This window comes from Erinaceus europaeus, chromosome 6, assembly GCF_950295315.1.
Source record: "Erinaceus europaeus chromosome 6, mEriEur2.1, whole genome shotgun sequence".
Taxonomy (NCBI): Eukaryota; Metazoa; Chordata; class Mammalia; order Eulipotyphla; family Erinaceidae; genus Erinaceus; species Erinaceus europaeus.
Window position 1 is genome coordinate 4,336,706 of NC_080167.1, and position 24,310 is coordinate 4,361,015.

At 58.9% G+C, this 24,310-nt stretch overlaps 2 protein-coding genes across 3 annotated transcripts in view; one reads left to right on the top strand and one right to left on the bottom strand.

Annotated features, from left to right (window-relative positions):
- The window catches only part of KIAA1671 (KIAA1671 ortholog), an 82,938-nt gene extending 70,243 nt beyond the window's left edge, over positions 1-12,695 (bottom strand). Inside the window, exon 1 of the mRNA XM_060192555.1 lies at positions 12,561-12,695. The gene's annotated coding sequence lies outside the window, so the exon portion shown is untranslated. The remainder of the gene's footprint in view (positions 1-12,560) is intronic.
- On the top strand, positions 10,905-23,343 carry LHFPL7 (LHFPL tetraspan subfamily member 7). Of its 2 annotated transcripts, none has more exons than XM_060192609.1 (4): positions 10,905-11,042; positions 20,270-20,588; positions 20,960-21,101; positions 22,498-23,343. In XM_060192609.1, the coding sequence occupies exons 2-4, from the start codon at positions 20,388-20,390 to the stop codon at positions 22,815-22,817; spliced, it is 663 nt and encodes a 220-aa protein (XP_060048592.1). In that variant the 5' UTR covers positions 10,905-11,042; positions 20,270-20,387; the 3' UTR covers positions 22,818-23,343. The 2 variants fall into 2 exon arrangements, with proteins under 2 accessions (XP_060048592.1, XP_007525353.2); XM_007525291.3 differs by having other exon boundaries at positions 10,913-11,042; positions 22,555-23,342.
- Positions 23,344-24,310: the final 967 nt, after the last annotated feature.

Sequence of the window (24,310 nt, forward strand, 5' to 3'; positions counted from 1 at the left end):
AGAGGAGAAAGAGAGGACCAGAGCAGCCTTCAGGCTTGTTCGTGTGAGGCTGGTGATCGAACTTGGGAACCTCATGCTTGAGAGTGCGACAGATTCCACGACCCTGGGAGGCTGGCCCACCCTGTACAGTGGGCTCGGCAAACTTAACAGGACAGCTGAGGGAGAGAGGTGAGTCTGGGGCTGGCCAGGGATGGGGAGGGGGTCCTGCCTCAGGACAGGGGGGTGCTGGATAAAGACATAGGCCCCCCTCCAAGAAGCTGGGCTCCACACAGTCCAGGCACCGGGAGCTGAGCCGCACAGGAGACACTGCTGAATACACACACGGATCCCCTCCAAGCACACACACGTTTCTGAACGGGGGTGCTTGCTTCGGCCCAAGAGCCAGCCCTGGGAAGGTCAGCTCACGTCAAGCCCAGCTCCACCCCGCCCAGTCCCAGCTATTGTCCTGGGAAGAGAGCTGGACACCCCCCCATCCCACAGCCCCCATCTCCACGCCCGGATTCCTAAACCCACCCAGCACTGGAACATCTCTTAGCAATTAGCCCTCCCCGTCCAGAGCCCTCAGCACGACCTCCATTCGCCCAAACCTCACCCGTCCTTTCGGAGCCATCTGAAGGCTACCTCTGCCAGGACGCCAACACCGTGGTGCTGTCTGGGACGCTGCCATGCAGGGCCAGGGCCCCGAGCTAAGGTGTACGCCCTACCCAGGGTCACCTCCCGGGCCCTGCTCAAGCCTGGACCTACGTCAAGTTAAGTGCCTAGGAAGGCAGACAGCAAGCGGCCTCCCTCCCAAACCCGGAAGGTCCCTCTGGCCCCTGAGTGCAGGGTGGTGAGTCATGGTGGGGGCTCCACTCCGAGCTCCAGAGGGAAAATCAGGGGTGAGAGCCCACCGCCTCCTCCCCCTCACCCCCACCCCCCTCCTCCCTGTGCCTGTGGAATCCAAGGGGCGCTGTGGGGGCCTCCAGCCCAGACTCCCCCTCCCCAGCCCTCACCCCCGTAAACTGGCTCAGCACCCCGCCCCCTGCACCCCTCTCCTCCAGGGCTGTACTTCCAAGGCCTGGCCCAGACTTCAGTCCTCCCCACCCAACCCAACACGCCCTTGGCCAGGGCTGGCCGGAGCTCTGGGCTGACAGGGGCCTGCACTCCAGCAGATGTACAACTCACCACACCCCTCCCCTGCCCCCTCAGCTTCCCTCACTCCCCCCCTGGACACCCCCCAATCAATGCTCTTGGAAGATCAGCTTCTGGGAGTCCTCCTCAAGGCGGGGCTCCAGGCTCTGGGCTCGGGTGAGTCAGCTGGAAACCACAGCCATCTGAGCACCCGGAATGGACCTCTGAAAGGAGGGACAGGACCCCAAGACAGCCCCCAGGACAGCATGCAGCCCAGGCACCCATGGCAGCACCACGCACAGCACCAGGGGGAGCTCCAGGGAAGGGTGGAGCAGTGTCTGTCTGTCTCTGTCTGTCTGTCTGCCTCTCCCCTCTCCTGTCCCTGAATAACACAGGAAGAAAGAGCTGGAGCCTGGGGGGGGGGGGGTGTACAGGGAGGGCCCTGTGAGCCTGAGGCCCTGAATTCATGCCCAAGTTCGGCCTCAAAATCAGGGGGCCATGCAGTAGCACATTGAGTAGCACATTGAGTTAAGTGCACATGGTGCGAAGCGCAAGGATCCTGATTTGAGCCCCTGTCTCCCCACCTGCAGGGGAGTCACTTCATAAGCGGTGAAGCAGGTCTGCAAGTGTCTGTCTCTCCCCCTCTCTGTCTTCCCCTCCTCTCTCCTTTTCTCTCTGTCCTATCCAACAATGACAGCAACAACAATAACAATAATAGCAACAATAACAAGGGCAACAAAATGAGGAAAATGGCCTCCAGGAGCAGTGGATTCGTAGTGCAGGCACTGAGCCCCAGCAATAACAACCCTGGAGGCAAAAAATAAATAAATAAAAATAAAAAATAAAGGACAAAGTAAGTCAGGGCTGAGCCCTGGAGTCCCGTGGGAAGCAGTGTACAGGAGGGTCCAACACCCTCCTGGGGGAGACTCTGCCTGGGGTCCCCAACTCTCACGGGGCAGGGCAGGGGTCTTGCTCAGGAGGGTCCAGGCCCCTCCTGGAATCTCCAAGACTCTCAGAAGGGGCCCTTGCAAATCGCTGGTCCGCGTCCTAGGTCGGGATAAACACCCTGCTCCTTCCTGCCAGGCCCTCATTCTGCACGGTAATCACCAGCTGTGGAGAGCCCGGGGGGGGGGGGGGGGGGGGGGCGCCACGTCTGGGGGGTGACCCGTCTCCTCACCCGTCTGTCCCCTCCAAATGACCCCGAGGGGAGGGCCACCCAGAGCCAGCCAATCAGCATGCAACGCCAGCACCCCTCTCCCCCCCAGACCAGCCGTGCCACCCTAATACATCTGTGAGGGTAGTGGAGTGGGAGGTCCCAGGTTCGATCCCCAGCCCTGTGGGTGCTCTGGTCGAAAGCAAGGAGGTGAGCCGCCCTTTCTGGGCTCAGGGGTGCTTCTCTGCCCAGAGACAGCGTGGCAGGAGCAGGGCTCATCTGGGGGAGAAGCGTAACTGTGGGCCCCTCCCGAGCGCTACGCTGGGGTGTCATGTTGGAGGCCAGCTCTGACTCGTGACCCTCGCTGGCCTCTCACTGCCCGCCTGGCTACTGGGATGGGCACACAGGCTTTGGAGTGAGGTCCTGGGTCCATGGAGCACCGTGGACAACGTGGACAGCACTGCAGCAGGCAGATCTGCAGGTGGCAGGATGGTGCCGCGGCATCTCTCTCCTCTCCGTCTCTCTAGCAAACAACACGACCGGCCCCGGGAGGCGGCCCAGCAGTGCGTGAGGCCCCGGGTTCAGTCCCCGGAGCGGCGTCTGCCACCCAGACGCCCACCTGCCAGCCACCCTGCCTGGCCCTGCCTGGGGGCACAGACACGCGACACTCCCGGCCCCGTGAGGCTCCTGGCAGGCGGGCGGTAACTCCAGCTTCTCCGCTCGGGAAGCAGGCAGTGTGCTGGGAGGCGGCCAGCGGGGGCGGCTCTGGTCAGCCTCGCACCCCGGGACCTGCCCGCTGCCCCCTCCCCAGGCTCAGTCCGCACCACGTCCCTCCACAGCACCCAAGGCTTCCAGGACCTGGGTGCCTTCAGGCTCCAAACTCCACACCCTTCCTTGGCTGTCTCCCTCTGTTCCTTGAGGGTTCAATGCTGCAGTAGCACCCCCTCCAGGGAGCCTTCCTTGATTACCCAATTCCTGGGGCCCAAGTCACAAGTTCGTACCCTTCACCACCTTTTGTCTGGCGTGCTGCCTCGGCACGGTCTCCCCAGCTGTCGCCATCTGCTGACTCCCAGTCCCCTTCTACGCGCCAGGAGTCGGCAGCCCCCCTGAGCACACAGTGGGATTAGAAGCCCGGCACCTGCCCACCTCCACTCCACCCCCATGAGCCCTGGCAAGGGAGACGCAGAAGCCCTGGCACGGGGGTCCCAGACATGGCCCAGCAGGCAGACCACGTGCCTTCCTGTGTGAGGGGAGGCCCTGGGTTCGGGTCCTGGCAGTGCAGGGTGTCGGGATGACAGCATGGACTCCACAGAGAGTCGAGCTCTGGTCTCTGCCTGTCTGTCTCTCTCTCTCTCTAAGTCTGGCCAGGGGAGGCTGTAAGAGGTCCTGGGTTTCCTCTGAGCACCATTATTAAAATAAACCAATGGCAGTTGGGTGGTAGCGCAACGGGTTAAGCGCAGGTGGCACAAAGCGCAAGGACCGGCATAAGGATCCCAGTTCGAGCCCCCGGCTCCCCACCTACAGGGGAGTCACTTCACAGGCGGTGAAGCAGGTCTGCAGGTGTCTGTCTTTCTCTCCCCCTCTCTGTCTTCCCCTCCTCTCCCCATTTCTCTCTGTCCTATCCAACAACAATGACATCAATAACAACAATAACTACAACCATAAAAAAGGGCAACAAAAGGGAATAAACAGATAATTAAAATAAATAAATAAACCAACAAACAGGCCTGGGCTGTCCGCAGGCCGCTGTCACTCTGGCAGAGTCCTGGTGGGGTCCGAGGTCGGCCACACCCCCGAGCCCCAGGGGTGCCCCCAGGCCCCAGTGAGGTCAGCAAGGCCAGGGGCTTCTCTGAAAGGGGGGTTCAGGGGACCCTGCCCCGCAGAGGCTGTGGCCAGGCCCCAGGAAGGCATCGCAGGGCAGAGGCCCGGCCAGCCCGCAGAGCCTCCCTGCCGCTGTCATCCCAGAGTCCAGCCGGGCAGGGCCACCTCCAGGCTTCCTCCCCTGCCCCTCGACAAAGGGGGGAAACTGAGGCTGGAGGCACGGGGCTGCCCGAGGTCACGGCTCATCACATGTGGGGCCAAGAGGCTGAGCTCCGGGCAGACACGAGAGTAGCCGCTGAACAGCCTCAGTTTCCCCGCCCCGCCATGGGAAGGGCACGGTCAGCTGAGCAAGCACCTCAGAGGAGGCCGTGGCAGCGCCCACGGGGGAGCAAGGCCCAGAGCCCCAGCCGGAGCCTGAGCCCAGGAAGCCTTCTCCTCCTCCAGCACCAGCTCAGCTGGACTGGGAGACAGGAAGTGACTCATGCCCACAGGAAGCCGCCCAGCCACAGCCACGGGGAGCCACTGCCCACACCACCCTCTCCACAGCCACACACCACACACGCCACAATCACCACACACACCACACATTTCACACACCACACACACCACACGATACACACACCACACTCAACACACACCCAACACACACCACACACACAATACACACACCACACACACAATACACACACCACACTCAACACACAATAAACACAGCACACCCAACACACACCACATTCAACACACGCAATAAACACACCACACTCAACACACACCCAACACACACATTCAATACACACACAACACACACAATACTCAACACACACCACACCCAACACAGTCAATACACACACCACACACAATACACGTTACACACACCACACACAACACACACCGCACTCAACAGAACACACACATCACACTCAACACACACAACACATACACACACAACACATGATACACACTTCACACAACACACTCAACACAACACACACACTACACACACAATATACATAACACACTCAACACTACACACACCACACCCAACACACTCAGTACACACACCACACTCAACACACTCAATACACACACCACACTCGACACACACCCAACATACACCACATTCAATACACACACCACACAGACCATACTCAACACACACAATACACACACCACACTCAACACACTCAATACACACACCACACTCAACACACATACCACGCTCAAAACAAAACACATGATACACACATCACACACAACACTCGACACACACTTCACACACCACAGACGAGGCACTGCTAACTCCTCTCCACCGGTGGGAGGATGCCTCATGGGAAGCAGCTCTAGAAATCAAACCCACAGACGGCTGGCTCCACGTTAGAGCACCAGACATGCACGCCTGAGGCCCCAGGTTCAAGCCCCAGCACCACCACTGGCCAGAGCTGAGTGATGCTCTGGTATCTGTCTCCCTACCTCTCTCTCATAAACACAAATAAATAAAAATTATAGAAGATGTGACTACAAGAGTTTTAGCTCCCATTTTTATTTATTTACATATCCAGGTGTGGCAGTGGTATCGTAAACATATCTGATGAAACCCATTATGATAAAGGTAAAAAGAGCAGATCGGGGGGGTCAGGCGGTAGCACAGCAGGTTAAGCTCACTTGGCGCAAAGCGCGAGGACCGGCATAAGGATCCCGGTTCGAGCCCCTGGCTCCCCACCTGCAGGGAAGTCGCTTCACAGGTAGTGAAGCAGGTCTGCAGGTGTCTGTCTTTCTCTCCCCCTCTCTGTCTTCCCCTCCTCTCTCCATTTATCTCTGTCCTATCCAACAACAATAAGGACAATAATAACCATAACAAGGATAAAACAAGGGCAACAAAAGAGGAAAAAAAAGAGTAGGTCGAGACATAGCCCAAAGACCACAACAAGCACTTTAACAAGCATGAGGCCCTGGCACCACATGGGGCACCCTGTTAGCACCAGAGGGAAATCCATGGATGGTGGAGCAGTGCTGCCGTCTCTCTCTCCTCTGTGTCTGTCTGTCTGTCCCTCTCTCTCTCTCTCTCTCTCTCTCTCTCTCTCTATATATATATATATATATATATATATATATATATATGCCAGTTAAAGAGCAGAAAGCTTAGTCTTTTTTTTCCCCAGAGCCCTGCTCAGCTCTGGCTTATGAAGGTGTAGGAGAACTGAACCTGGGACTTTGGAGCCTCGGGGCAGTCTTCAGAGCAGGTCGTGAGCACAGCTCACAGGAGCCCCTGCACCCCAGAGGTCCCCCCAGTCTGAGAGCAGAAGCTGAGAGGCCCCAGAACCCTTCCAGGGCCCCCACACTTGAAATTTGTCCCAGGAGGTGCGGCAGGGGTGTGGGGGGAGGGGGACACAGGGCCTGTGGGCACCAGGGGCCCCAAATTCAATTCCCAGCCCCCCACAAGCCAGAGTGGCCCCACCCTCCCCATCCCCCTGGAATAAAATTTCAAAAGCAACAAACAGTGTGATCAGAAGAAGGCTCTGGGGGCCACTCAGCCTGTGACAAAGGCCCAGCGAGGTGGGGTCAGCGACACACAGAGGACACACAAGCAGGGAGCCTGCTGGCCTCAGGGTGCTCCCCACTGCCCCCCGCCGTCTCCTGGGCCGAGGGGCCCTCCTGTGACTGGGCCTCCGGGGACAGGAGGGGCAAGTTAGGGCGGCGGCCGGGGTCAGAGGCCTCTGGGAGCTCCCGGGGACTCACCCGGCCAGCAGGCACTGGGCAGGGCACAACAGGCACCAAGCCACCAAGGTCCTGCCCGCATCCGGGTGGCACATTCCCTCCCGGGTGTGCCCGCCGGCTGCCCTCCTGCCAGGAGCCCCACCATTACCACCCTGAAGGGCCCCGAGCCCCCCTCCCCCAGCCCTGCAGTGTCCCCCACACCACAGCCACAGGAAGCGGGACGGGCTCCAGGGAGGAAGCAGAGCCAGGAGACACACCCACAGGCCGGACACGGCTGTGACCCGGGACCCCAGCCCTGCAGCTAACAACACGAGCTCTTCTCCAGAGGAAGCAAGGAGTCCTGCAGACACAGCCATGCCCGGGAGAGAATGCGGAGCCAGTCAATCCAGCAACCGCCACGGCACAGCTCATCTGGGAAGGGCTGCTGCCTTGCCACATGCACCACCTGGGTTTGAGTCCCAGCACCACATGGGAATGCCAGAGCACTGAGGGAAGCTCCGGTGCTGTCTCTCCCCATCTCTCTGCGTCTCTACCTGTAATTAGATAGATAAATTGACTGACTTTTGAATAGAAACAGAGAAGTTGACAGGGAAGGAGATAAAGATGGAGAGAGAGAGACACCTGCAGCCCTGCTTCACCATTTGTGAAGCTTTCTCCCTGCAGGTGAGGGCCAGGGGCTTGAACCTGGGTCCTTGCGCACTGTAATGAGTGCGCTCAGCCAGCTGTGCCATCACCCAGGCCCTCTATCTGAGATTCTTAGAAGGATGCAGGAGAGCTAACCCAAGAAAGAGCTGGGAAGTCACACAGGTGCGACATTCTAACCCCCCCCACACACATACACACACAAAGGAAAAAAAAAGTTCATTTATTTGTTGGTTTATTTACTTTTTCTCCCCCAGAGCCCTGCTCAGCCCCGGCTGACGGTACCAAGAACTGAAGCCAGGACGTCAGAGCCTCAGGCATGAAGTTCTGTTTGCAGAATCACTCTGCTGTCTTCGCTGCCTAGCTATTCACTTTTATGCGCCGAGGCACAGTGTGGACCAGGGCCTCTTACGTCAGTGCCAACTTCTGACTTGGCACCTCAAGTCAGCAAATCCCACTTTGTCTACTGTGCCACCTCCCGGCCCCTGACAAGAAATGTTTCTGTCACACAAAGGAACGAGTGATCACTCTCGACATGGCTGGCTCGGTGGTGGACACTCACAGCCGGGGATTCCTGAAGGCCAAACGGCTCCCACAACAGGGCAGGGACCCCTCCCAGGCGGGGCTTCTGGACGTCTCCCCAGAATAAGCAGGGCATCCACAGCCTGAGACGTGCAGAGGGGTCTGCTGGGGTCCCTGCCAGGCTGGAAAGGATCTGCCTTAGGGACAGAAAGCCCCGCGGGCAGGGACCCCCAGGGTAGGGGATCAGGGCAGGGCACTCACATACATGCCCCTGGCTACAGATGCACCCCAGGACCTCCTATGCTCTGGCCCTTTTGCTCTCTCTTTCTCTTTTTCAGACTAAATCAGTCAGTCCTTTAAAGCGGTATTTATGGAGGAAGTAGGGTGGTAGCGCAGTGGGTTAAGCGCAGGTGGCGCAAAGCACAAGGACCAGCATAAGGATCCCGGTTCAAGCCCCCGGCTCCCCACCTGCAGGGGAGTCGCTTCACGGGCGGTGAAGCAGGTCTGCAGGTGTCTGTCTCTCTCTCCCCCTCTCTGTCTTCCCCTCCTCTCTCCATTTCTCTCTGTCCTATCCAACAACGACGACATCAATAACTACAACAATAAAACAAAGGCAACAAAAAGGAATAAGTAAATATAAAAAAAAAATTTTTTTTAAACGGTATTTATGTTCCCTGTGGCCCGGGAGGTGGCTCCGTGCAGAAGGAGCGGGAGGCGCCGAGTTCAGTCCCTGCCTGGCCTGAGCCAGCGACGCTCGTCCTCTCTGCTTCCCTCCCGTCTTCTCAGGTCCAGACGCACGAGCGTGTGCTCGCAGCTGCTGGTGCTGTTCACCCCACCATCACCCACCGAGGAGAAAGTCTCCAAGGCGGGGAGCCTTCCTCCCTGATGTGGCTTAGAGGCCAGGAGTCTGCTTCCCACCTCCACAGCAACCCTCGCTTATGGATCAGAGAGGCTTGGCCACCTCCCCGAGGTCACACAGCTCCAAGCTCGGCCCCTTTCTTCCATCCACAGCTGCAGAATGTGCACGCGGGGCTGGGCTCAGAGGCTCCTGGGCATCACTGCACCCCTCTGCCTCCATGACCCTCACGTCTGCACAGCCATGCAGCCTCCACGACCTGCCTCTGATGGTGATGTCACCGTCCAAAGGTCACTCTTGGGACACATTTTATATTCTTGACGGAGTCAGGGCTATCAGGCGTTTCGAAGGTCGTTTCGCTGAGCGGTCAGCAAATGCTGCCGCGATGACCCCTTCCCAGAGCCGGGCACCGTCTGCACCCTTGTCCAGGCCGATCCCTCTCCCCCACCCGTCCTCCGGCTCCCCAGAGAGCAAGCCCCTGAGTCACCCACAAGAAGAGGCGGCAAACACACACAGACTGCAGACAAAGCAGTGCACTGGGCTCCAACGCCCACAGCCGGCGCCCCAGAAATCGAGCCCAGAAAGGGAGTCTCAAGGTGGCGGAAGGTGCCCCCAAAGCCCCCAGGTTGACACAGAAATCCAGGTCCCCAAAGCCATCCTCACACAGCCCCGGGGACAGACAAGGGGGCCGGGGCACCGAGGACCATCCCAGGAGGGGCAGCGCCAGACTCCAGTCTCCCTGGCTGGCTCCCTCCTTTCCTCTCTCTTCAAGCCATCTCTCATTCCATCAGTGAGGACAGAGGGAGAAAGAGAGAGAGAGAGAAAACCAGAGAGCATCACTCTGGCCTATGCAGGCTGGGAAATAAACTCTGGAGGACACACTGGCAAATCCTGCTCTCTACCACTGAGCCACTGAGATGCGGGGAGGGGGGCTGGACAGGAAGAGAAACCAGAGCACCACTGAGCTCTGGCAAACTGGTACTGGAGACGGAGCCTGGGGCCTCAGACGGGCAAGGTCAGTGCCCTAACCACTACAGACTATAGTCCTGCCCTCCCCGTCCCCCATGCCCTTGGCTCCCTCCTCTCTATCCCTGCCTCCTCCTGGCTACCCCCCACCGCATCCCTGACTCAACTCCTTGGAGTTGTTGTTTTTCCAGCTAACCCCCAAACCCACAGGAGTAAACAGGAAACAAGTTCTGATCCCTGGGGGCTGGCTAAGACCCTCTGGCCACACCTCAGAGTCCTAGGTCTGCAAAATGGGAATTAAGAGAACACACACACACACACACACACACACACACACACACACACGGTGGTACAGGACACTAACACAGCACTAACGTGACATCCCCAGGCTGGGAGTGACCCTCCCTCCCTGGGCAGGGCTCAGAATGGCCTCTGGAACTGACGGAAGGTGGTCACCATGCCCGGGACACCTCCCCCGGGGGACAGGGCTCCGTCTCCAGCTGGACACGGAAGCCTTGGGGAAGATCTCCCCGGGAGGGGCCCTCTAGATCCCTGGGCCTGGACGCCCACCCCCAGGGCCCCCCACAACCTCCAGCACTCACACGGTCCACCCTCCCCTGAAGAGAAGACACAGCCCACTGGCCAGGAATAAAGTCCAGCGTCAACTCCTGCCAGCACCCGTTCCAGCCTGCACGGTCTAGAACATTCTCTACCCCTCTAACCTGGGAATCACCCTCTGCTCACAACAAGGCCCCCCCCCAGATTCCCATCCCTCCGCAGGCCAGACGTGCCGGCCCCTCCTCCTATCACCCCGGCTCCCCCTTCCAGCTCTGCCAGTCTCTGCACAGCCCTCGCCCTCGATGGTGCGGGCACAGCTGGGCCTCTCTGCTGGAAATGCCCACGGGGTGGGTGAAATGTGTGTGCCTCCGAACAGTCCCCCCACAGCCTGCTCAGAGACAAAGTCTGGGGGGGGTGGCAGAGCGCAGGACTTGGGGGCGCACGAGGTCCTGCACTGCACATGCCTGGATCTCTCTCACTCCCATCTGACGCATGAATCACTCGGTTGAAAAATAAATCAAATTTAAGAAGAAAAAAAAATCAAGTCTTCTGCAACCAGCTAAGATGGAGTGCATGTCTGCAAGTCCCCCTCAGCCACTGTCCAGGGAGGCAACTCTGGGGGAGCGAGGGGGACGTGCATGTTTGTCCTGGAGCCCCCATGGGTCTGCTGGGCCGATGGAGAAGACACCCAGCTTACAGGTGAGCCGGAGCCCAGAGCCGCTCTCTGCCGCGAGGGAGCAAGTTTGGAAGGAAGGTCCAGTCCAGTCCCCTGTGCTCCTGGAGTGGACCCGGGTTCCGGAGCCTTCCGGGAGGGGACAAGGAGAAGCCAGCTGGGGCCCCTGGCTCTTAGCCCCTACCCACAGCTTCCTTATAATACCCACTAATCCCGGCGGCCAGCAGGGGATTGGGGGCGCACCCCACTCCCTCCCAGGCCGGGTCAGGGGTCGAGTCCCCTCCAAGGTCACGGAAAGACTGGCAGGAACAGGCCCCGTCCCTCCTGGAAGGTGTTGGCCGCTCCGGCTGCAGCAAGTTCCGTTCGGTGGGCAGGGCGCAGCCGGTCCCCTCCCCGCCCGCGCAGAGCCGGCTCTGGGGCTTCGGGGCTCCCTGTCCGGGCGCCGGCCCCGGCGGGGTGTGTGCAAGAAGGGCGCCGGGAGGTCGGGGTGATGGGGACCCCGCCTGCAGGGGGTGGGGGCCGGGAGCCAGGACCCCGGCCACGGCGCCTGCAGGACCCCGGCTGCCCAGCCTTCACCTCCGGCTTCCAGCCCGTGCGGACGTCCGGCCCCCGCAGCTCCCAGGCCGGCACCCAGACTCCTGGCTGTCTGTCAGCCGTGCCACAGGATCTGCTCTAGGATCCACTCTAGGTTCCCCCTCCGGGGACCCACTCCCGGATCCACTCCTGGGGTCCAGTCCTGGAACCCACCGTGGGATCTACTCATGAAACCCACTCGCGGATCCACTCCGGGGTCCAATCCCGGAATGCACTTCCAGGATCCACTCATGGGACTCACTCCCGGGACCCACTCCGGGTTCCACTCATGGGATCCATTCCCGAGGTCCACTCCCGGGATCCACTCCGGGTTCCACTCATGGGACTCACTCCCGGCACCCACTCCGGGTTCCACTCATGGGATCCACTCCGGGTTCCATTCATGGGACTCAGTCCCGGGATCCACTCCGGGTTCCACTCATGGGACTCACTCCCGAGATCCACTCCGGGTTCCACTCATGGGACCCAATCCCGGGATCCACTCCGGGTTCCACTCATGGGACCCACTCCCGGGATCCACTCCGGGTTCCACTCATGGGATCCACTCCCGGGATCCACTCCTGGGATCGCGCCTGCGACAGAGGAGGCCGGGCCCCCGCGACGCGCCTCGGGGTGGGGATGGGGGGAAGCCCCAGGCCGCCGGCGCCACCACTTGCAATCCGCCCCCCAGGCTCGCGGCGGCCGCGCGGGATCCACCGGCGGGATCCACCGGCCGCGCACGCAGCTCCCCGGTGCCCGGCTCCGGCCCCCTCCTCCGCGCGGGACCCCCGCCCCCTCCCCCCTCAGGCCGCCCAACTTTGCCAACTTTCCTCCCGGGGCCTCAGCCCGGCAGAAACTTGGGGTCCCCACCCGCCGCGTGCACCGTCGCTCCTGCAGGCCCCCGGGACCTGGGGTGCACGCCGCCCGCCCCCCGCTTCCCGCCCCGGATCCCCCGCCGCCGCGCAACCTACCCGGAGCCGCCGGCCGCCCGCCGACACCTGCCGCCGACACCTGCCCGCCGCGCGCAGCCTAGCCTGCTGGGGGCGGGGCCCGGCGCGGACGCGCCCCCGTCTCCATGGCAACCGCAGCCGGCGCCTGCGCAGACGCCCGGGGCGGAGCGCGCACGGGAGGGCGGGGGGACCCGCGGGCTCGCCCGGGGCGGGGGCGGGGGCGGGAGATCAGAGGTCACCCGCGGCCCTGGACACTCCCCCCGGAAACGCGCCCCGGGACACCGCGGGCTCAGCCTCCCGGGCCGCGGACTGCGGCTGGCGTGCGCCCCCTCCGAGGGGTCTGCAGGCCTCCCCCTCTGCAAAGCCCGGCGCGCCCCGGGGATGGTGGAGGCGCCCGCAGACGACCCGCTGCAGAGGCCCCGGGGTCTGTGCGGGTCTGTGCGGGTCGCAGGCGCCCCCTCGCGGCCACCGGCAGCCGCACGCAGTGTAGACCGGAACGACCCGCGGGGTGCACCCAGGGGCGCCCACAGTGCGCCCAGCCCGAGCCGGGGCGGGGGCCGGGGTGCGGGGTCGCGCGGGAGCCCCCGCTGCAGCTCTGCACCTGCTGGTCCTGCCGGCCGGCAGCTGGAGCCCGGGGGGCGCGGAGAGCGGGCACTGGAGACCCCCGGCTCCCAGGGGTGCTGGCTGTCAGTCGGGGGGGGGGGGGCAGCAGGATTGCAGGGACTGTCCCGCTCGTCCTCTGGGGTTAGGGTGCCTCCCGTCCGGAGGCACCCACAGGTGGCACCCACGGGCCTCTGGCATCCTCCCTTCTCTGAATATCCTGGGCTCAGAAAGAGCCTCTCCCGGCACAGGGTAGAGAGCATCATGGTTATGCAAAGTGACTCTCATGCCTGAGGCTCCAGAAGCCCAGGTTCAATCCCCTGCACCACCATAAGCCAGAGCTGAACAGTGCTCTGGTTAAAAAAATGAAGAAAGGAAGGAAGGAGGGAGGGAGGGAGGGAGGGAGGGAGGGAAAGAAGGAAGGAAGGAAGGAAGGAAGGAAGGAAGGAAGGAAGGAAGGACCCAGCGGCTATAAAATGCCGCCCCGTGAAATCGGGTGGTGGCGCAGCGGGTTAAGCCAAGTGGCGCAAAGCACAAGGACCGGCATAAGGACCCTGGTTCGAGCCCCTGGTCCCCCACCTGCAAGGGTGTCGCTTCACAGACGGTGAAGCAGGTCTGCAGGTGTCTGTCTTTCTCTCCCCCTCTCTGTCTTCCCCATCTCCCTCTGTTTCTCTCTGTCCTATCCAACAACAACAACAATAATAACTACAACAATAAAACAACAAGGGCAACAAAAGGGAATAAAAATAAGTAAATATTAAAAAAAGAAGAAAAGAGCTTCCCCAATGGCTATAAAATGCCGCCTCCACGTATGTGGATGGGGACAGAGGGGGCCCAGGGCACAGACCCAGCTCAGCCCTGAGCACTCCTTTACCATGCGTGTGGCCCTGGGTTCAAGCATCAGGGACAGCAGGTGGGCAATTTCTGGGATGCTGGAGTGGTGTGTGCATGGTGCCTTTCTCCTCTCCCTCCTCCCCTTCTCTCTCCATAGCCTTTCTTCCTTTTTTTTTAAAAAAGACTTTCTTTTATTTTATTTTTTGCCTCCAGGGTTATTGCTGGGGCTCAGTGCCTGCACCATGAATCCACTGCTCCTGGAGGCCATTTTTCCCCCTTTTGTTGCCCTTGTTGTTGTAGCCTTGTTGTGGTCATTAATGTTATTGTTGATGTTCGTTGTTGGATAGGACAGAGAGAAATGGAGAGAGGAGGGGAAGACAGAGAGGGGGAGAGAAAGACAGACACCTGCAGACCTGCTTCACCGCCTGTGAAGCGACTCCCCTGCAGGTGGGGAGCCGGGGGCTCAAACCGGGATCCTCATGCCGGTCCTTGCGCTTTGTGCCACTTGCACCCAACCCGCTGTGCTACTGCCCGACCCCCTTTATTTATTTTTTAATATGAAATATAGGAGGAGAGAGAGAAAGAACCAGACAGCATCACTCTGGCACATGTGCTGCCAGGGATTGAACTCAGGTCCTTGAGAATCCAGTGTTTTATCCACTGCGCCACCGCCTGGACCACAGCCTCTCTCTTTCTGCTCCAAACCTTGTCAGTACTTCTGCTCCTGGGCAGATCCTGAATGGCCGGAATACATGGACCAGGCATCCACTGAACTGTGTGATCCCACCTCTCAGAATCCCACTCACCTGGAGACCCCACCCCACCCCCAGAAGTGAAGCCTGAGCAAGGTGCAGCTGGAGAGGTGGCCCTTTGGAGACAGGGTTGGAACCTCAAGCATGAGGTCCCATGTTCCACCATCAGCATCGCTCGTCAGAACACTGCTCTGGTGCTGTCTTTCTTTTTTATTATTTATTTATTTATTTATTTATCTTTTGCCTCTGGGGTGATTTCTGGGGCTCGGTGCCTGCACCATGAATCCTCTGCTCCTGGAGGCCATCTTTTTTTTTTTTTTCCCTTTTGTTGCCCTTGTTGTTATATTGTATCGTTGTTGTGGTTATCATTATTGTTGCTGTTATTGTTATTGGATAGGACAGAGATAAATGGAGAGGAAGGGAAGACAGAGAGGGGAGAGAAAGACAGACACCTGCAGATCTGCTTCACCACTTGGGGAGCCGGGGGCTCGAACCGGGATTCCTACGTCAGTCCCTGCGCTTTGCGCCATGTGTGCCCAACCTGCTGCGCTACCGCCCGACCCCCTGGCACTGTCTTTCTCTGTCTCTCATGATCATAAACAAATCTTAAATCGATAGTAATAGTAGTAATAAAGCAAGGGGGGAGGAGACGGTCCTCCATACAGACCCACTCCCCAGAGTCCAGCTGTTTCCCCAGCCCTCAGCCCTTCATCCCCCTGCATCTGCAACCACTGTCCAAGGTCAGTTCCTCAGCCCTGGGGAGCCCGGGGGTTCAAAACTACAACTCCCACAGTACTCCTGGCCCTGGGATGGAACTTCCTGCTTCACACACTTCAATCCTCCTGCTTTCCTGCACCCTCCCGCCCAGGGGAGAGGCTGCCAGGTGGCAAACACCCAGACATTATTTCTGAACCAAAGAGGCGTCAGGGGGTCTGTAGTTTCCAGAGCCAAGCCCTGTCTTTTTTTTTTCCCTTTCTCCTAAGGCTAAGGCACAGGGTCGCCCAAGAGTTTCCCAGATCCCCTGCCCTGCCACCTTCTGCCTCCTCCTCCTCCTCCTCCTCCTCCTCCAGGAAGCCTGCCCTGACTGAGCTGTCTGGCAGCTGAGTGCAGTAGTAGCACTTTCTGCAGGGATGACAGAGCTGTTCTGACCGGAGCACAGCTCAGCTCCCAGGAAGGCTGGTACAAGTCCCGAGCGCTGCCCCTGCACCGTCTCCCCAGCCCCTGAACCGCACATCTCACCCTGCAGAGAGCAGCCTCTTGGCAGCATCCCTGCCTGGCACAGTCCTCGACGCCGGTCACCTCTTCATTGCTCCTGTCACTGCCCCTGGGGGTGGAGAGGAGGGTCATCCTGGCTGTACGCGGGCACGCCTCACCCCACCCACCCGCCCGCCCGCCAGTCTCCTTCTGAGCCCCAACCTCGTCCTGCAGCCTCAGTGCCCAGGGCCTTGGCTGCCAGGGCTGCCAGGGCTGCCGCGAATTCGCACAGAGTCCTCACAGCCCTCGCCGTGGCCCCTGCTTTCGACTGGCTGCTCAGAATACCAGCCCCGGTGGGCCGGGAGGTGGCGCAGTGGTAAAGCTTTGGACTCCCAAGCATGAGGTCCCGAGTTCGATCCCCCAGCAGCACATGTGCCAGAGTGATGTCTGGTTCTTTCTCTCTCCTCCTATCTTTCAGAAATAAATAAAATCTTAAAAAAGAATAAGAAGAGGAAGAGGAAGAAGAAGAAAGGAGTCAGACGGTGGCGCAGCGGGTTAAGCGCACGTGGTGCAAAGCACAAGGACCGGCATAAGGATCCCGGTTCAAGCTCCCTGGCTCCCCACCTGCAGGGGAGTCACTTCACAGGCGGTGAAGCAGGTCTGCAGGTGTCTGTCTTTCCCTCCCCCTCTCTGTCTTCCCCTCCTCTCTCCATTTCTCTCTGTCTTATCCAGCAACAACGACATCAACAACAATAGATACAACAATAAAAAAGGCAACAAAAAGGAAATAAATAAATAAATAGTTTTTAAAAAGATTTCCAGCCAGCCCCTAGCTTCCAGAATCCAAGACAGTGAGAGAGAATGTGTGCATGAGTGAGGCCAGCTCAGTGGAAAACAGAGCAGGGAGTGAGAGAGACAGACAAACACACACACACACACACACACACACACACACACAGAGGCATTGCTTTGTTCACCTTGATCCAGCTGTGCCTGAAGCCGTCCTGGAGAATCCCCAGTCATGGCACCACTATGTCTCTCATCTCTGCCGGAGCCTGTTTGAATCGCACTTGGGGCAGAAGACCAGATACGCACTTCTCCTGGCGTGTCGCATGCTAGGTGCTGGTGTCGGTCGCGGTCGCCCCTGCTTCCTGCTTTTCTGTGAGTTCACAGCCCACAGGGGAGAATCCTGGTTCCCTGGAGAAATAGGGGAGTCTGTTGCCTGGTCTGGAAGTCCAAGGAGGAAGAGAAGCAAGAGAGCAGCAAGTGTCCACCCCGCACTTCCTTGTGGAGTCCCTGTCTGGCCCCCTCATGCCCCCCAGGAAACCCCCACCTGACAGCGGAGGGGCCGGGCTCCCCTCCCTGCTCCCCCTCCAGCAAAGGTTTCGGATTGGAGGACAGGACAGGAAGAGGCACAGCCCCAGACTGGCTTATCACACCCAGGGTTTTGTCCCCAACCTGAATGTTTCCTTCAAGGGGACAGACGGCTTCTGTGAGGCCACAGACTTGCCTCCCAAACACTGGAGCCCACACGGCTGGAGACTGAGTTGAGGTCGGTCTTGAAGTGAGGTGAGTCTGGAGGGAGGAAGTGTAGCCTGGGGAAGGAGTGTTTTCCATGGACCGGTGAGGCTCAGAGCCCCTGAAATAGAGAGAGAGAGAGAGAGAGAGAGAGAATGGGTATGAGTGCATGTCTCTGTGGTCCAGGCATGGCCAGCTGTGGCCTGTGGGCTCTTCGGCTGCCAAAAAGCAAAACACTCCTCTTACTCGCCACAGTCTAGGATTCCGTGAGGGAGGTGCCCACAGACTCTGTGAGGTGGGGGCTGTGGTTCAGAGATAAGTGGCCGTGGGGGTGTCTGTCTGAAGGGTGCTAATCCCACTCATGGGGGGAGCCCCTCCTCATGACGGGACCACCTCCCAAAGCCCCTCCCCCAACTCCCAACATCACCATGGGGGGTGGTCAGCATACCTGTTTGGGTGCGGGGATTCAATGTGGAGGCTCCTGCCGCCTGCAGGCACCACCCGGATCCTCTCCTGGACATCACAGGCATCCCCTGAGAACAGCATTATGGGCTTAGGATGAGTCTGGGTCCCAGCACTTCCTCTGGTCAGGGGCCAGGGGAGGAGGGTACCTCGGAGGGGGAAGTCCCTGCCTTGTACCCCTGCGGCCCTGGGTTCAACACCGGCATCCTGTGAGAAGTCCACGGACAGTGGGGCTGTGCTCTGTTCTGTCTCTCATGGAGTGTGTGTGTGAGCACCTGCATCTGACCCCCCCACATCAAAGTAGAAAAGTAAAAAACGGAAGGAGGACTAGGAGAACAGTACCGGGGCTGAGTGGTGGGGCACCTGGTGGAGCGCACATGTTGTAATGCTAAAGGACCCGGGTTCCAGGCCCCAGTCTCCACCTGCAGGGGAAAAGCTTTGTGAGGGGTGAAGCAGGGGTGCAGGTGTCTCTCTGTCTCTCTCCCTGTCTCCCCCTATCCTCTCAATTTCTGGCTGTCTTTATTTGATAAATAAAGATAACGAAATGAAAAAAGAGAGAGAACGGTACCCGCACAAGGCGGCCCAAGGCTTCAGTGGACACTGAAATGAAAGCGGGAGTCGGGGTGCATCGAGGCCTCCAGCTCCCTCCCAGGGCCCAGCCGGATGTGGTCTGGGGTTAGAATGCCTCTCTGGGGTTTCTGAGCACCTGGGCCTGCAGTGTGACTCTCCCAGGTGACATTGAGCTCTTTCTCCAGAGAACAAAACTCCTTTCAAGGTCGGAAACGCCCGCCCAGCTGGGCAGCCGGGAGACGCAGGAACCCAGGCCGCCAGGCGTTCTGGCTTCCCGGCTGGAATTACAGCCCCCGGCTGCTCCAGCTCCAGCTCCAGCCCCAGCCCCAGTGGGTGGGCTTTGAGGCAGGTAAACCCTAAATCCTCCTCCCCTGACCCCGGCCCGAGGCTTCCTGGCCCTCTGCCCCTCCGGTTTTTCTAATCCTGGGAATAAAGCCCCTGCAACCTGAGCCCTGCCCGAACCCCCCCCCCCCCACACACACACCCTCACACAGGCTCCCTACTTTCTACCCAGCCTGGGCCACCCCCCCCCCCCAAGGTCACAGCCAGTGCCGGGAAGGTCCGTCGGGCTGGACTGGAATCAGCTCGCTTTGTCATTGGAATGAGCTCTGATTTGAAGCGGGCATCCAGCATCTCATCAGAAAAATGGAAAGAAACCAGAAGAACAAAAGCAAAGAAAACCAAAGGGCCCCACCCCACCCTACCTGCCCCCTTCTAGTATTTTTAGTTTTATTTAGTCTTCTCTTTTTCGTGATGAGAACTTCTCCTCCTCCTCCTTCTTTCTTCTCCGTCTTTTCCTCCTCTTTCTTCTCCTTCTCCTTCTCACTCTCCTCCTCCTTCTTCTCCTCTTCCTCCTCCTTCTCCTTCTCATTTTTTCTTCTTATTTCTTCTTCTCTTTCTTATTTCTTCTTCTCCTCATTTCTCCTTCTTCTGCTGCTTTTTCTCCTCCTTCTCCTCCTCCTCCTCCATCTTCATCTTCCTTTTTTTTCTTCCAGGGTTATTGGGGACTTGGTGAGCACTGAGGCTTGGTGCTGACACTACAAATCCACTGCTCCTGGCAGCCATTTTTTTTTTACCCTTTTTTCCCCCATTTTATTGAGAGGACAGAGAGACATTGAGAGGGTAGGGGTAGATAGAGAGGGAGAGAGGGGGGCCCGGCCCCTGGCTATTTATTTTTCTTTCTCATTTTTTTGCCTCCAGGGTTATTGCTGGGGTTCGGTGCCTGCACCATGAATCCACCGCTCCTGGAGGCCATTTCCCCCCCCTTTTGTTGCCCTTGTTGTTGTAGCCTTGTTGTGGTTATTGTTGATGTTGTTGATGTTGTTCATTGTTGGATAGGGCAGAGAGAAATGGAGAGAGGAGGGAAAGACAGAAAGGGAGAGAGAAAGAGAGACACCTGCAGACCTGCTTCACCGCCTGTGAAGCGACTCCCCTGCAGGTGGGGAGCCGGGGTTCGAACCGGGATCCTTATGCCGGTCCTTGTGCTTTGCGCCACGTGTGCTTAGCCCGCTGCGCCACTGCCCGACCCCCCTCTTTCTCGTCTTTTTATTGGTTAGGACAGAGAAATTGACGGGAATTGAGAAGCAGAGAGGGAGGGAAAGAGACACTCAAACACTGCTTTACCAGTCAGGAAGCTTCCTCCCTGCGGGTGGGGAGTGGGGGCTCGAACCCGGTTCTTTAAACACATGGTAACGTGTGTTCTCAAACAGGTGTGCCACTGCCCGGTTTAGTCTTCTGTTTCTTCTTCCTTGTTAGAGCCAGGGCTTTACTGCTTATGGCCTGATTCTTTTCTTCTTTCAGAGAGAGACAAAAGAAAGAAACAGAGACGAGAGAGGGGAAGAAAGAGGAAGAAAGAGGGGTCTGAGTCAGGGCCGCCCCCACGGACCCCCTCCTCCCGCTGTATCCACTGGCCGGCTGCATGGTGGGCAGCGTGTGGGCTGCTCTGGGGCTCTCCCTGGCATGCACCTCGGCCCTCAGCCTGCTGTCCCCTGCCTGGTTCCACGTGTCCACCTTCTCCTTTGGCGTCTTCACCTACTGTTCCCGGGCCCCGGGGGCCGGCTGGAACCAGAGCTGTGCCACCTTTCAGGCCCTGTACCAGATTCCCGACGCCGCGTGGAAGGTGAGACCTGGCCTCGAACCCCTAGCCTGTCCCTGGCACTCGGCCTAGGGCCCCTGTCAGAATCGCCTGTGGAGTTTGGCAGAAATGCCACATCTCCCCGGCCTGCCTCTTCCGTGAGAGGTGGCTGCACCCACGGTGACTCACAGGGCAGCTGGCATCCCCTGGAAGCCTGGAAGCCAGTGCCCCCTTCTGCACGACTCTGCACTGCCACCTGCCGGGAAGTTGGCGGGTGCACCTGCTTAGCCTCTGAGCACCTCTGGGAGAGCCGGCTGGAGGGGAGGACCCTGTGGGCTGGAGACAGCACCCAGCTCTGGGCCCCCTGGACGCAGCCTCTGGTCACTCTGCGGGGTGTCTGCCCTTCTCCCCGACAGGTGTCGGCTGCGCTTCTCCTGGGCGGCTGGCTCCTGCTGGCCTTCAACGCCGTCCTCCTCCTGGCCTGGGCCCTGGCCCCCAAGGGGCTGTGTCCGAGGAGGAGGAGCAGCGGGCCGGTGCCGGGCGTGCAGGCAGCCGCAGGTAACGCAGCCGCGCCCCGACACATTTGTGCAGTGAAGGGATGGGTGGGTGAACGAGTCTGGGGGTGGGGTCTTGCCTCCTGGGTTGAATCTTGGGATTAGAGGTAGAGGATGTGCCCGAGTTTCCCACCGGGTCAGAATGGAGGCGGCATCCTCTGTCCTGCCATCCCGTGTGTCTCTCGCCCCCTGGCTCTGCGGCGCCTCTACAGAGACCCCGTGCACAGCTGGGCGGGTGTTCACTGCACGAGGGTGCCCGGTGAGCTGAGGCCAAGGCTGGCCTGGCCCCCCTGTGCCCCCAGGCACAGGGTCTTGCACTCTTTGCCCTCATAGGACGTTCTCTCTTCTGGCAGGGGCAGGCTGTACCCCCCCTCCCCCGCCTCCCTGCAGCACCCTCGCCCCCTGTGGCTGTCACACACGGCCACACAGGTCCCGCTAAAGGTGCCGTGCTAGTTTAACAGAGGGCTCTGCCTCCCAGTGACCCCGTTACGCTCAACACTTGCAGAATGGGGCAGGCGAGAATTCTACCACTGGACCACCCATGTCACTCAGAGAATGTGAACTCACACTGCCCTCAGAGGCTGCCTGACTAGACCCGTCTCCCCTCCATCCCCCACCCCATGACCTTACTCTTAGCCTCTCACCCACGTCACATGCTCCAGCCAGTGAGTGATGAATGGGTGGGCAGGCATGTGGATGTATAGATGGGTGGGTGGATGGATGGATGGATGGATGGATGGATGGATGGATGGATAATGGACAGATGGATAGATAGATGGGGTGGATGAGTGGGTAGATGATGGGTGGGTGGGTGGGTGAATGGATGGGTTGGTGATGGATGGATGGGTGGATAGATACATGAGTGGATGGATATATGGGTGGGTGGATGGGTGGATGGGTGGATGGATGGATGGGTGGGTGGATGGATGGATAGATGGATGGATGGGGTGAGTGAATGGGTAGATGGATGGATAGATGGATGGATGGATTGGTGATGGATGGATGGATGGATGGATGGATGGATGGATGGGTGGATGGATATATGGGTGGATGGATGAGTGGATGGGTGGATGGGTGGGTGGGTGAATGGATGGGTTGGTGATGGATGGGTGGATGGATGGGTGGATGGGGTGGGTGAGTGGGTGGATGGTGGGTGGGTGAATGGATAGATGGGCTGGTGATGGACGGATGATAGGTAGATGGATGGATGGATGGGTGGGTGGATGGGGTGGGTGAGTGGGTGGATGATGGGTGGGTGGATGGATAGGTGGATGAATGAATGGTAGCTGGGTGGGAGAATAAGTGGCTGTTTAGACGGCTAGACGAGCAGATGGGTGTATGGATGGATGAGTGGGGAGCTGGATGCAGGACGGGTGACTGAGTGGGTGGCTTGGTCCTAGAATGGCCGGCCAGCCCCGAGCCTGAGGACACATTGGCCTTCCCTCCCATGTCTCCAGCTGCGTCTACCATCGCGGGCCTCCTCGTCTTCCCCGTCAGCCTGGCCTCCCCGTTCGCCCAGGAGGTCTGCGGACCCTCGTCCATATACAGTGCCGGGCAGTGCCAGCTGGGCTGGGGCTACGTGACCGCCATCCTCAACGCCGTGCTGGCCAGCCTCCTCCTCATGATCGGCAGGCCCCGTGCGGCCCAGGCCCAGGGGACGGCCGTGCTTTTCTCCAGTGACAGGGAGAGAATCATCCTCATGCCAGAGATGAGCAAGTAGCCTGTGCAGGAAGAGGAGGTACAGGAGGAGGAGTAGCAGGAGGCGTCAGCGGGGCTTGGCCAGAGCCAGCACTGCACTGAGACACGTGTCCCTGCTCCTCCCTGCGCGGGACCTCTGACCAGCCCTAGGCCTCTCTGGACCGAGGTGCAAGTGAGCTGTCTGGTGTTAACACCTCCGTCCCAGGGACGAGGGAAGGGGACATGACAGTGGCCTTGAGACTGTCTGCAAGCCAAGCTGAGCATGTGGTGGGCACACCACCACCGGAGAACCCCAGGCCCCGTTATTAGAGCCTGTGTTCAGAGGACTCAGGGGAGAACTGCATCTGCTAGCGAAGTTCGGTGCCAACTGCGTATCAATAAAAATAAGCATCATGGGGCCGGGTGGTGTTGCACCTGGTTGAGCACACGTGCTACAGGGCGCAAGGACCTAGGTTCGAGCCCCCAGTCCCCACCTGCAAGGGGAAAGCTTTGCGAGTGGTGAAGCAGGGCTACAGGTGTCTCTCTGTCTGTCGCCCTCTCTATCCCTGTCCAATAAATAAAAATAAAAAATAAAAAAGTAAACCATTCTGAGTCCATAGCTGTCACTCAAATGCTAGGGTTTGTTTGTTTTTTTAAAAAAATATTTTATTTAATTAGAGAGACTGTGACCAGAGCACTGCTCAGCTCTGTCCTATGGCAGTGCTGGGGATTAACTCCGAGACCTCAGAATCTCAGGCATGAGAATCTTTTGCAGAACCATGATGTTGTCTGCAAAAGATTCTTATGCCTGAGACTCTGAGGTCTCGGAGTTAATCCCCAGCACCACCAAAGGACAGAGCTGAGCAGTGCTCTGGTGTTTCTCTCTGTATCTCTCTCATTAAAATAAAAATAAATAGGCCCAGGAAGTGTCACAGTGGTTGAAATGCTGAACTTAAATAACATAAAGTATTATCTTAATATTTTATTGATTTTTATTTTGTTGGATAGAGTCTGAGAGAAATTGAGAGGAAAGGTAGAGACAGAGAGGGGGCCAGCCGGTGGCACACCTGGTTAAGTGCACACACTGCAGTGAGCAAGGACCGGGTTCAAGCCCCTGGCCCCACCTGCAGGGGGGAAGCTTCACGAGTGGGGAAGCAGGGCTGCAGGTGTCTCTCTGTCTCTCTCCCTCTCTGTCTCCCCTCCCTCAATTTCTCTGTCTCTACCCAATAATAAATAAATTGAATTTAAAAAATAAAAGAGAGAGACAAGAGAGATACCTGCAGTCCTGCTTCACCACTTGTGAAGCCTCCTCCCTGCAAGTGGGGACTGGGGGTTTGAACCCAGGTGTGTCACTACCCAGTCCCTTTTGTTTTTCCATTCTGAGAGAGAGAGAGAGAGAGGAGAGAGGAGAGAGAGAGAGGGAGAGGAGAGAGGAGAGAGGAGAGAGGAGAGGAGAGGAGAACTGCTCAACTCTTGCCTATGCTGTGCTGGGGGTTGAACCTGAAGCCTGTGTGTGCAAGTCCTGTGCTCTGCTGC

What these genes read in the sequence shown, in the direction of transcription:
- LHFPL7 (XM_060192609.1), top strand. Translation starts at nt 20,388, where the DNA reads ATGGTGGGCAGCGTGTGGGCTGCTCTGGGGCTCTCCCTGGCATGCACC. An exon ending in TTCCCGACGCCGCGTGGAAG is followed by an intron (nt 20,589 to 20,959) that starts GTGAGACCTGGC and finishes TCTCCCCGACAG; the next exon opens with GTGTCGGCTGCGCTTCTCCT. An exon ending in GGGCGTGCAGGCAGCCGCAG is followed by an intron (nt 21,102 to 22,497) that starts GTAACGCAGCCG and finishes GCTTGGTCCTAG; the next exon opens with AATGGCCGGCCAGCCCCGAG.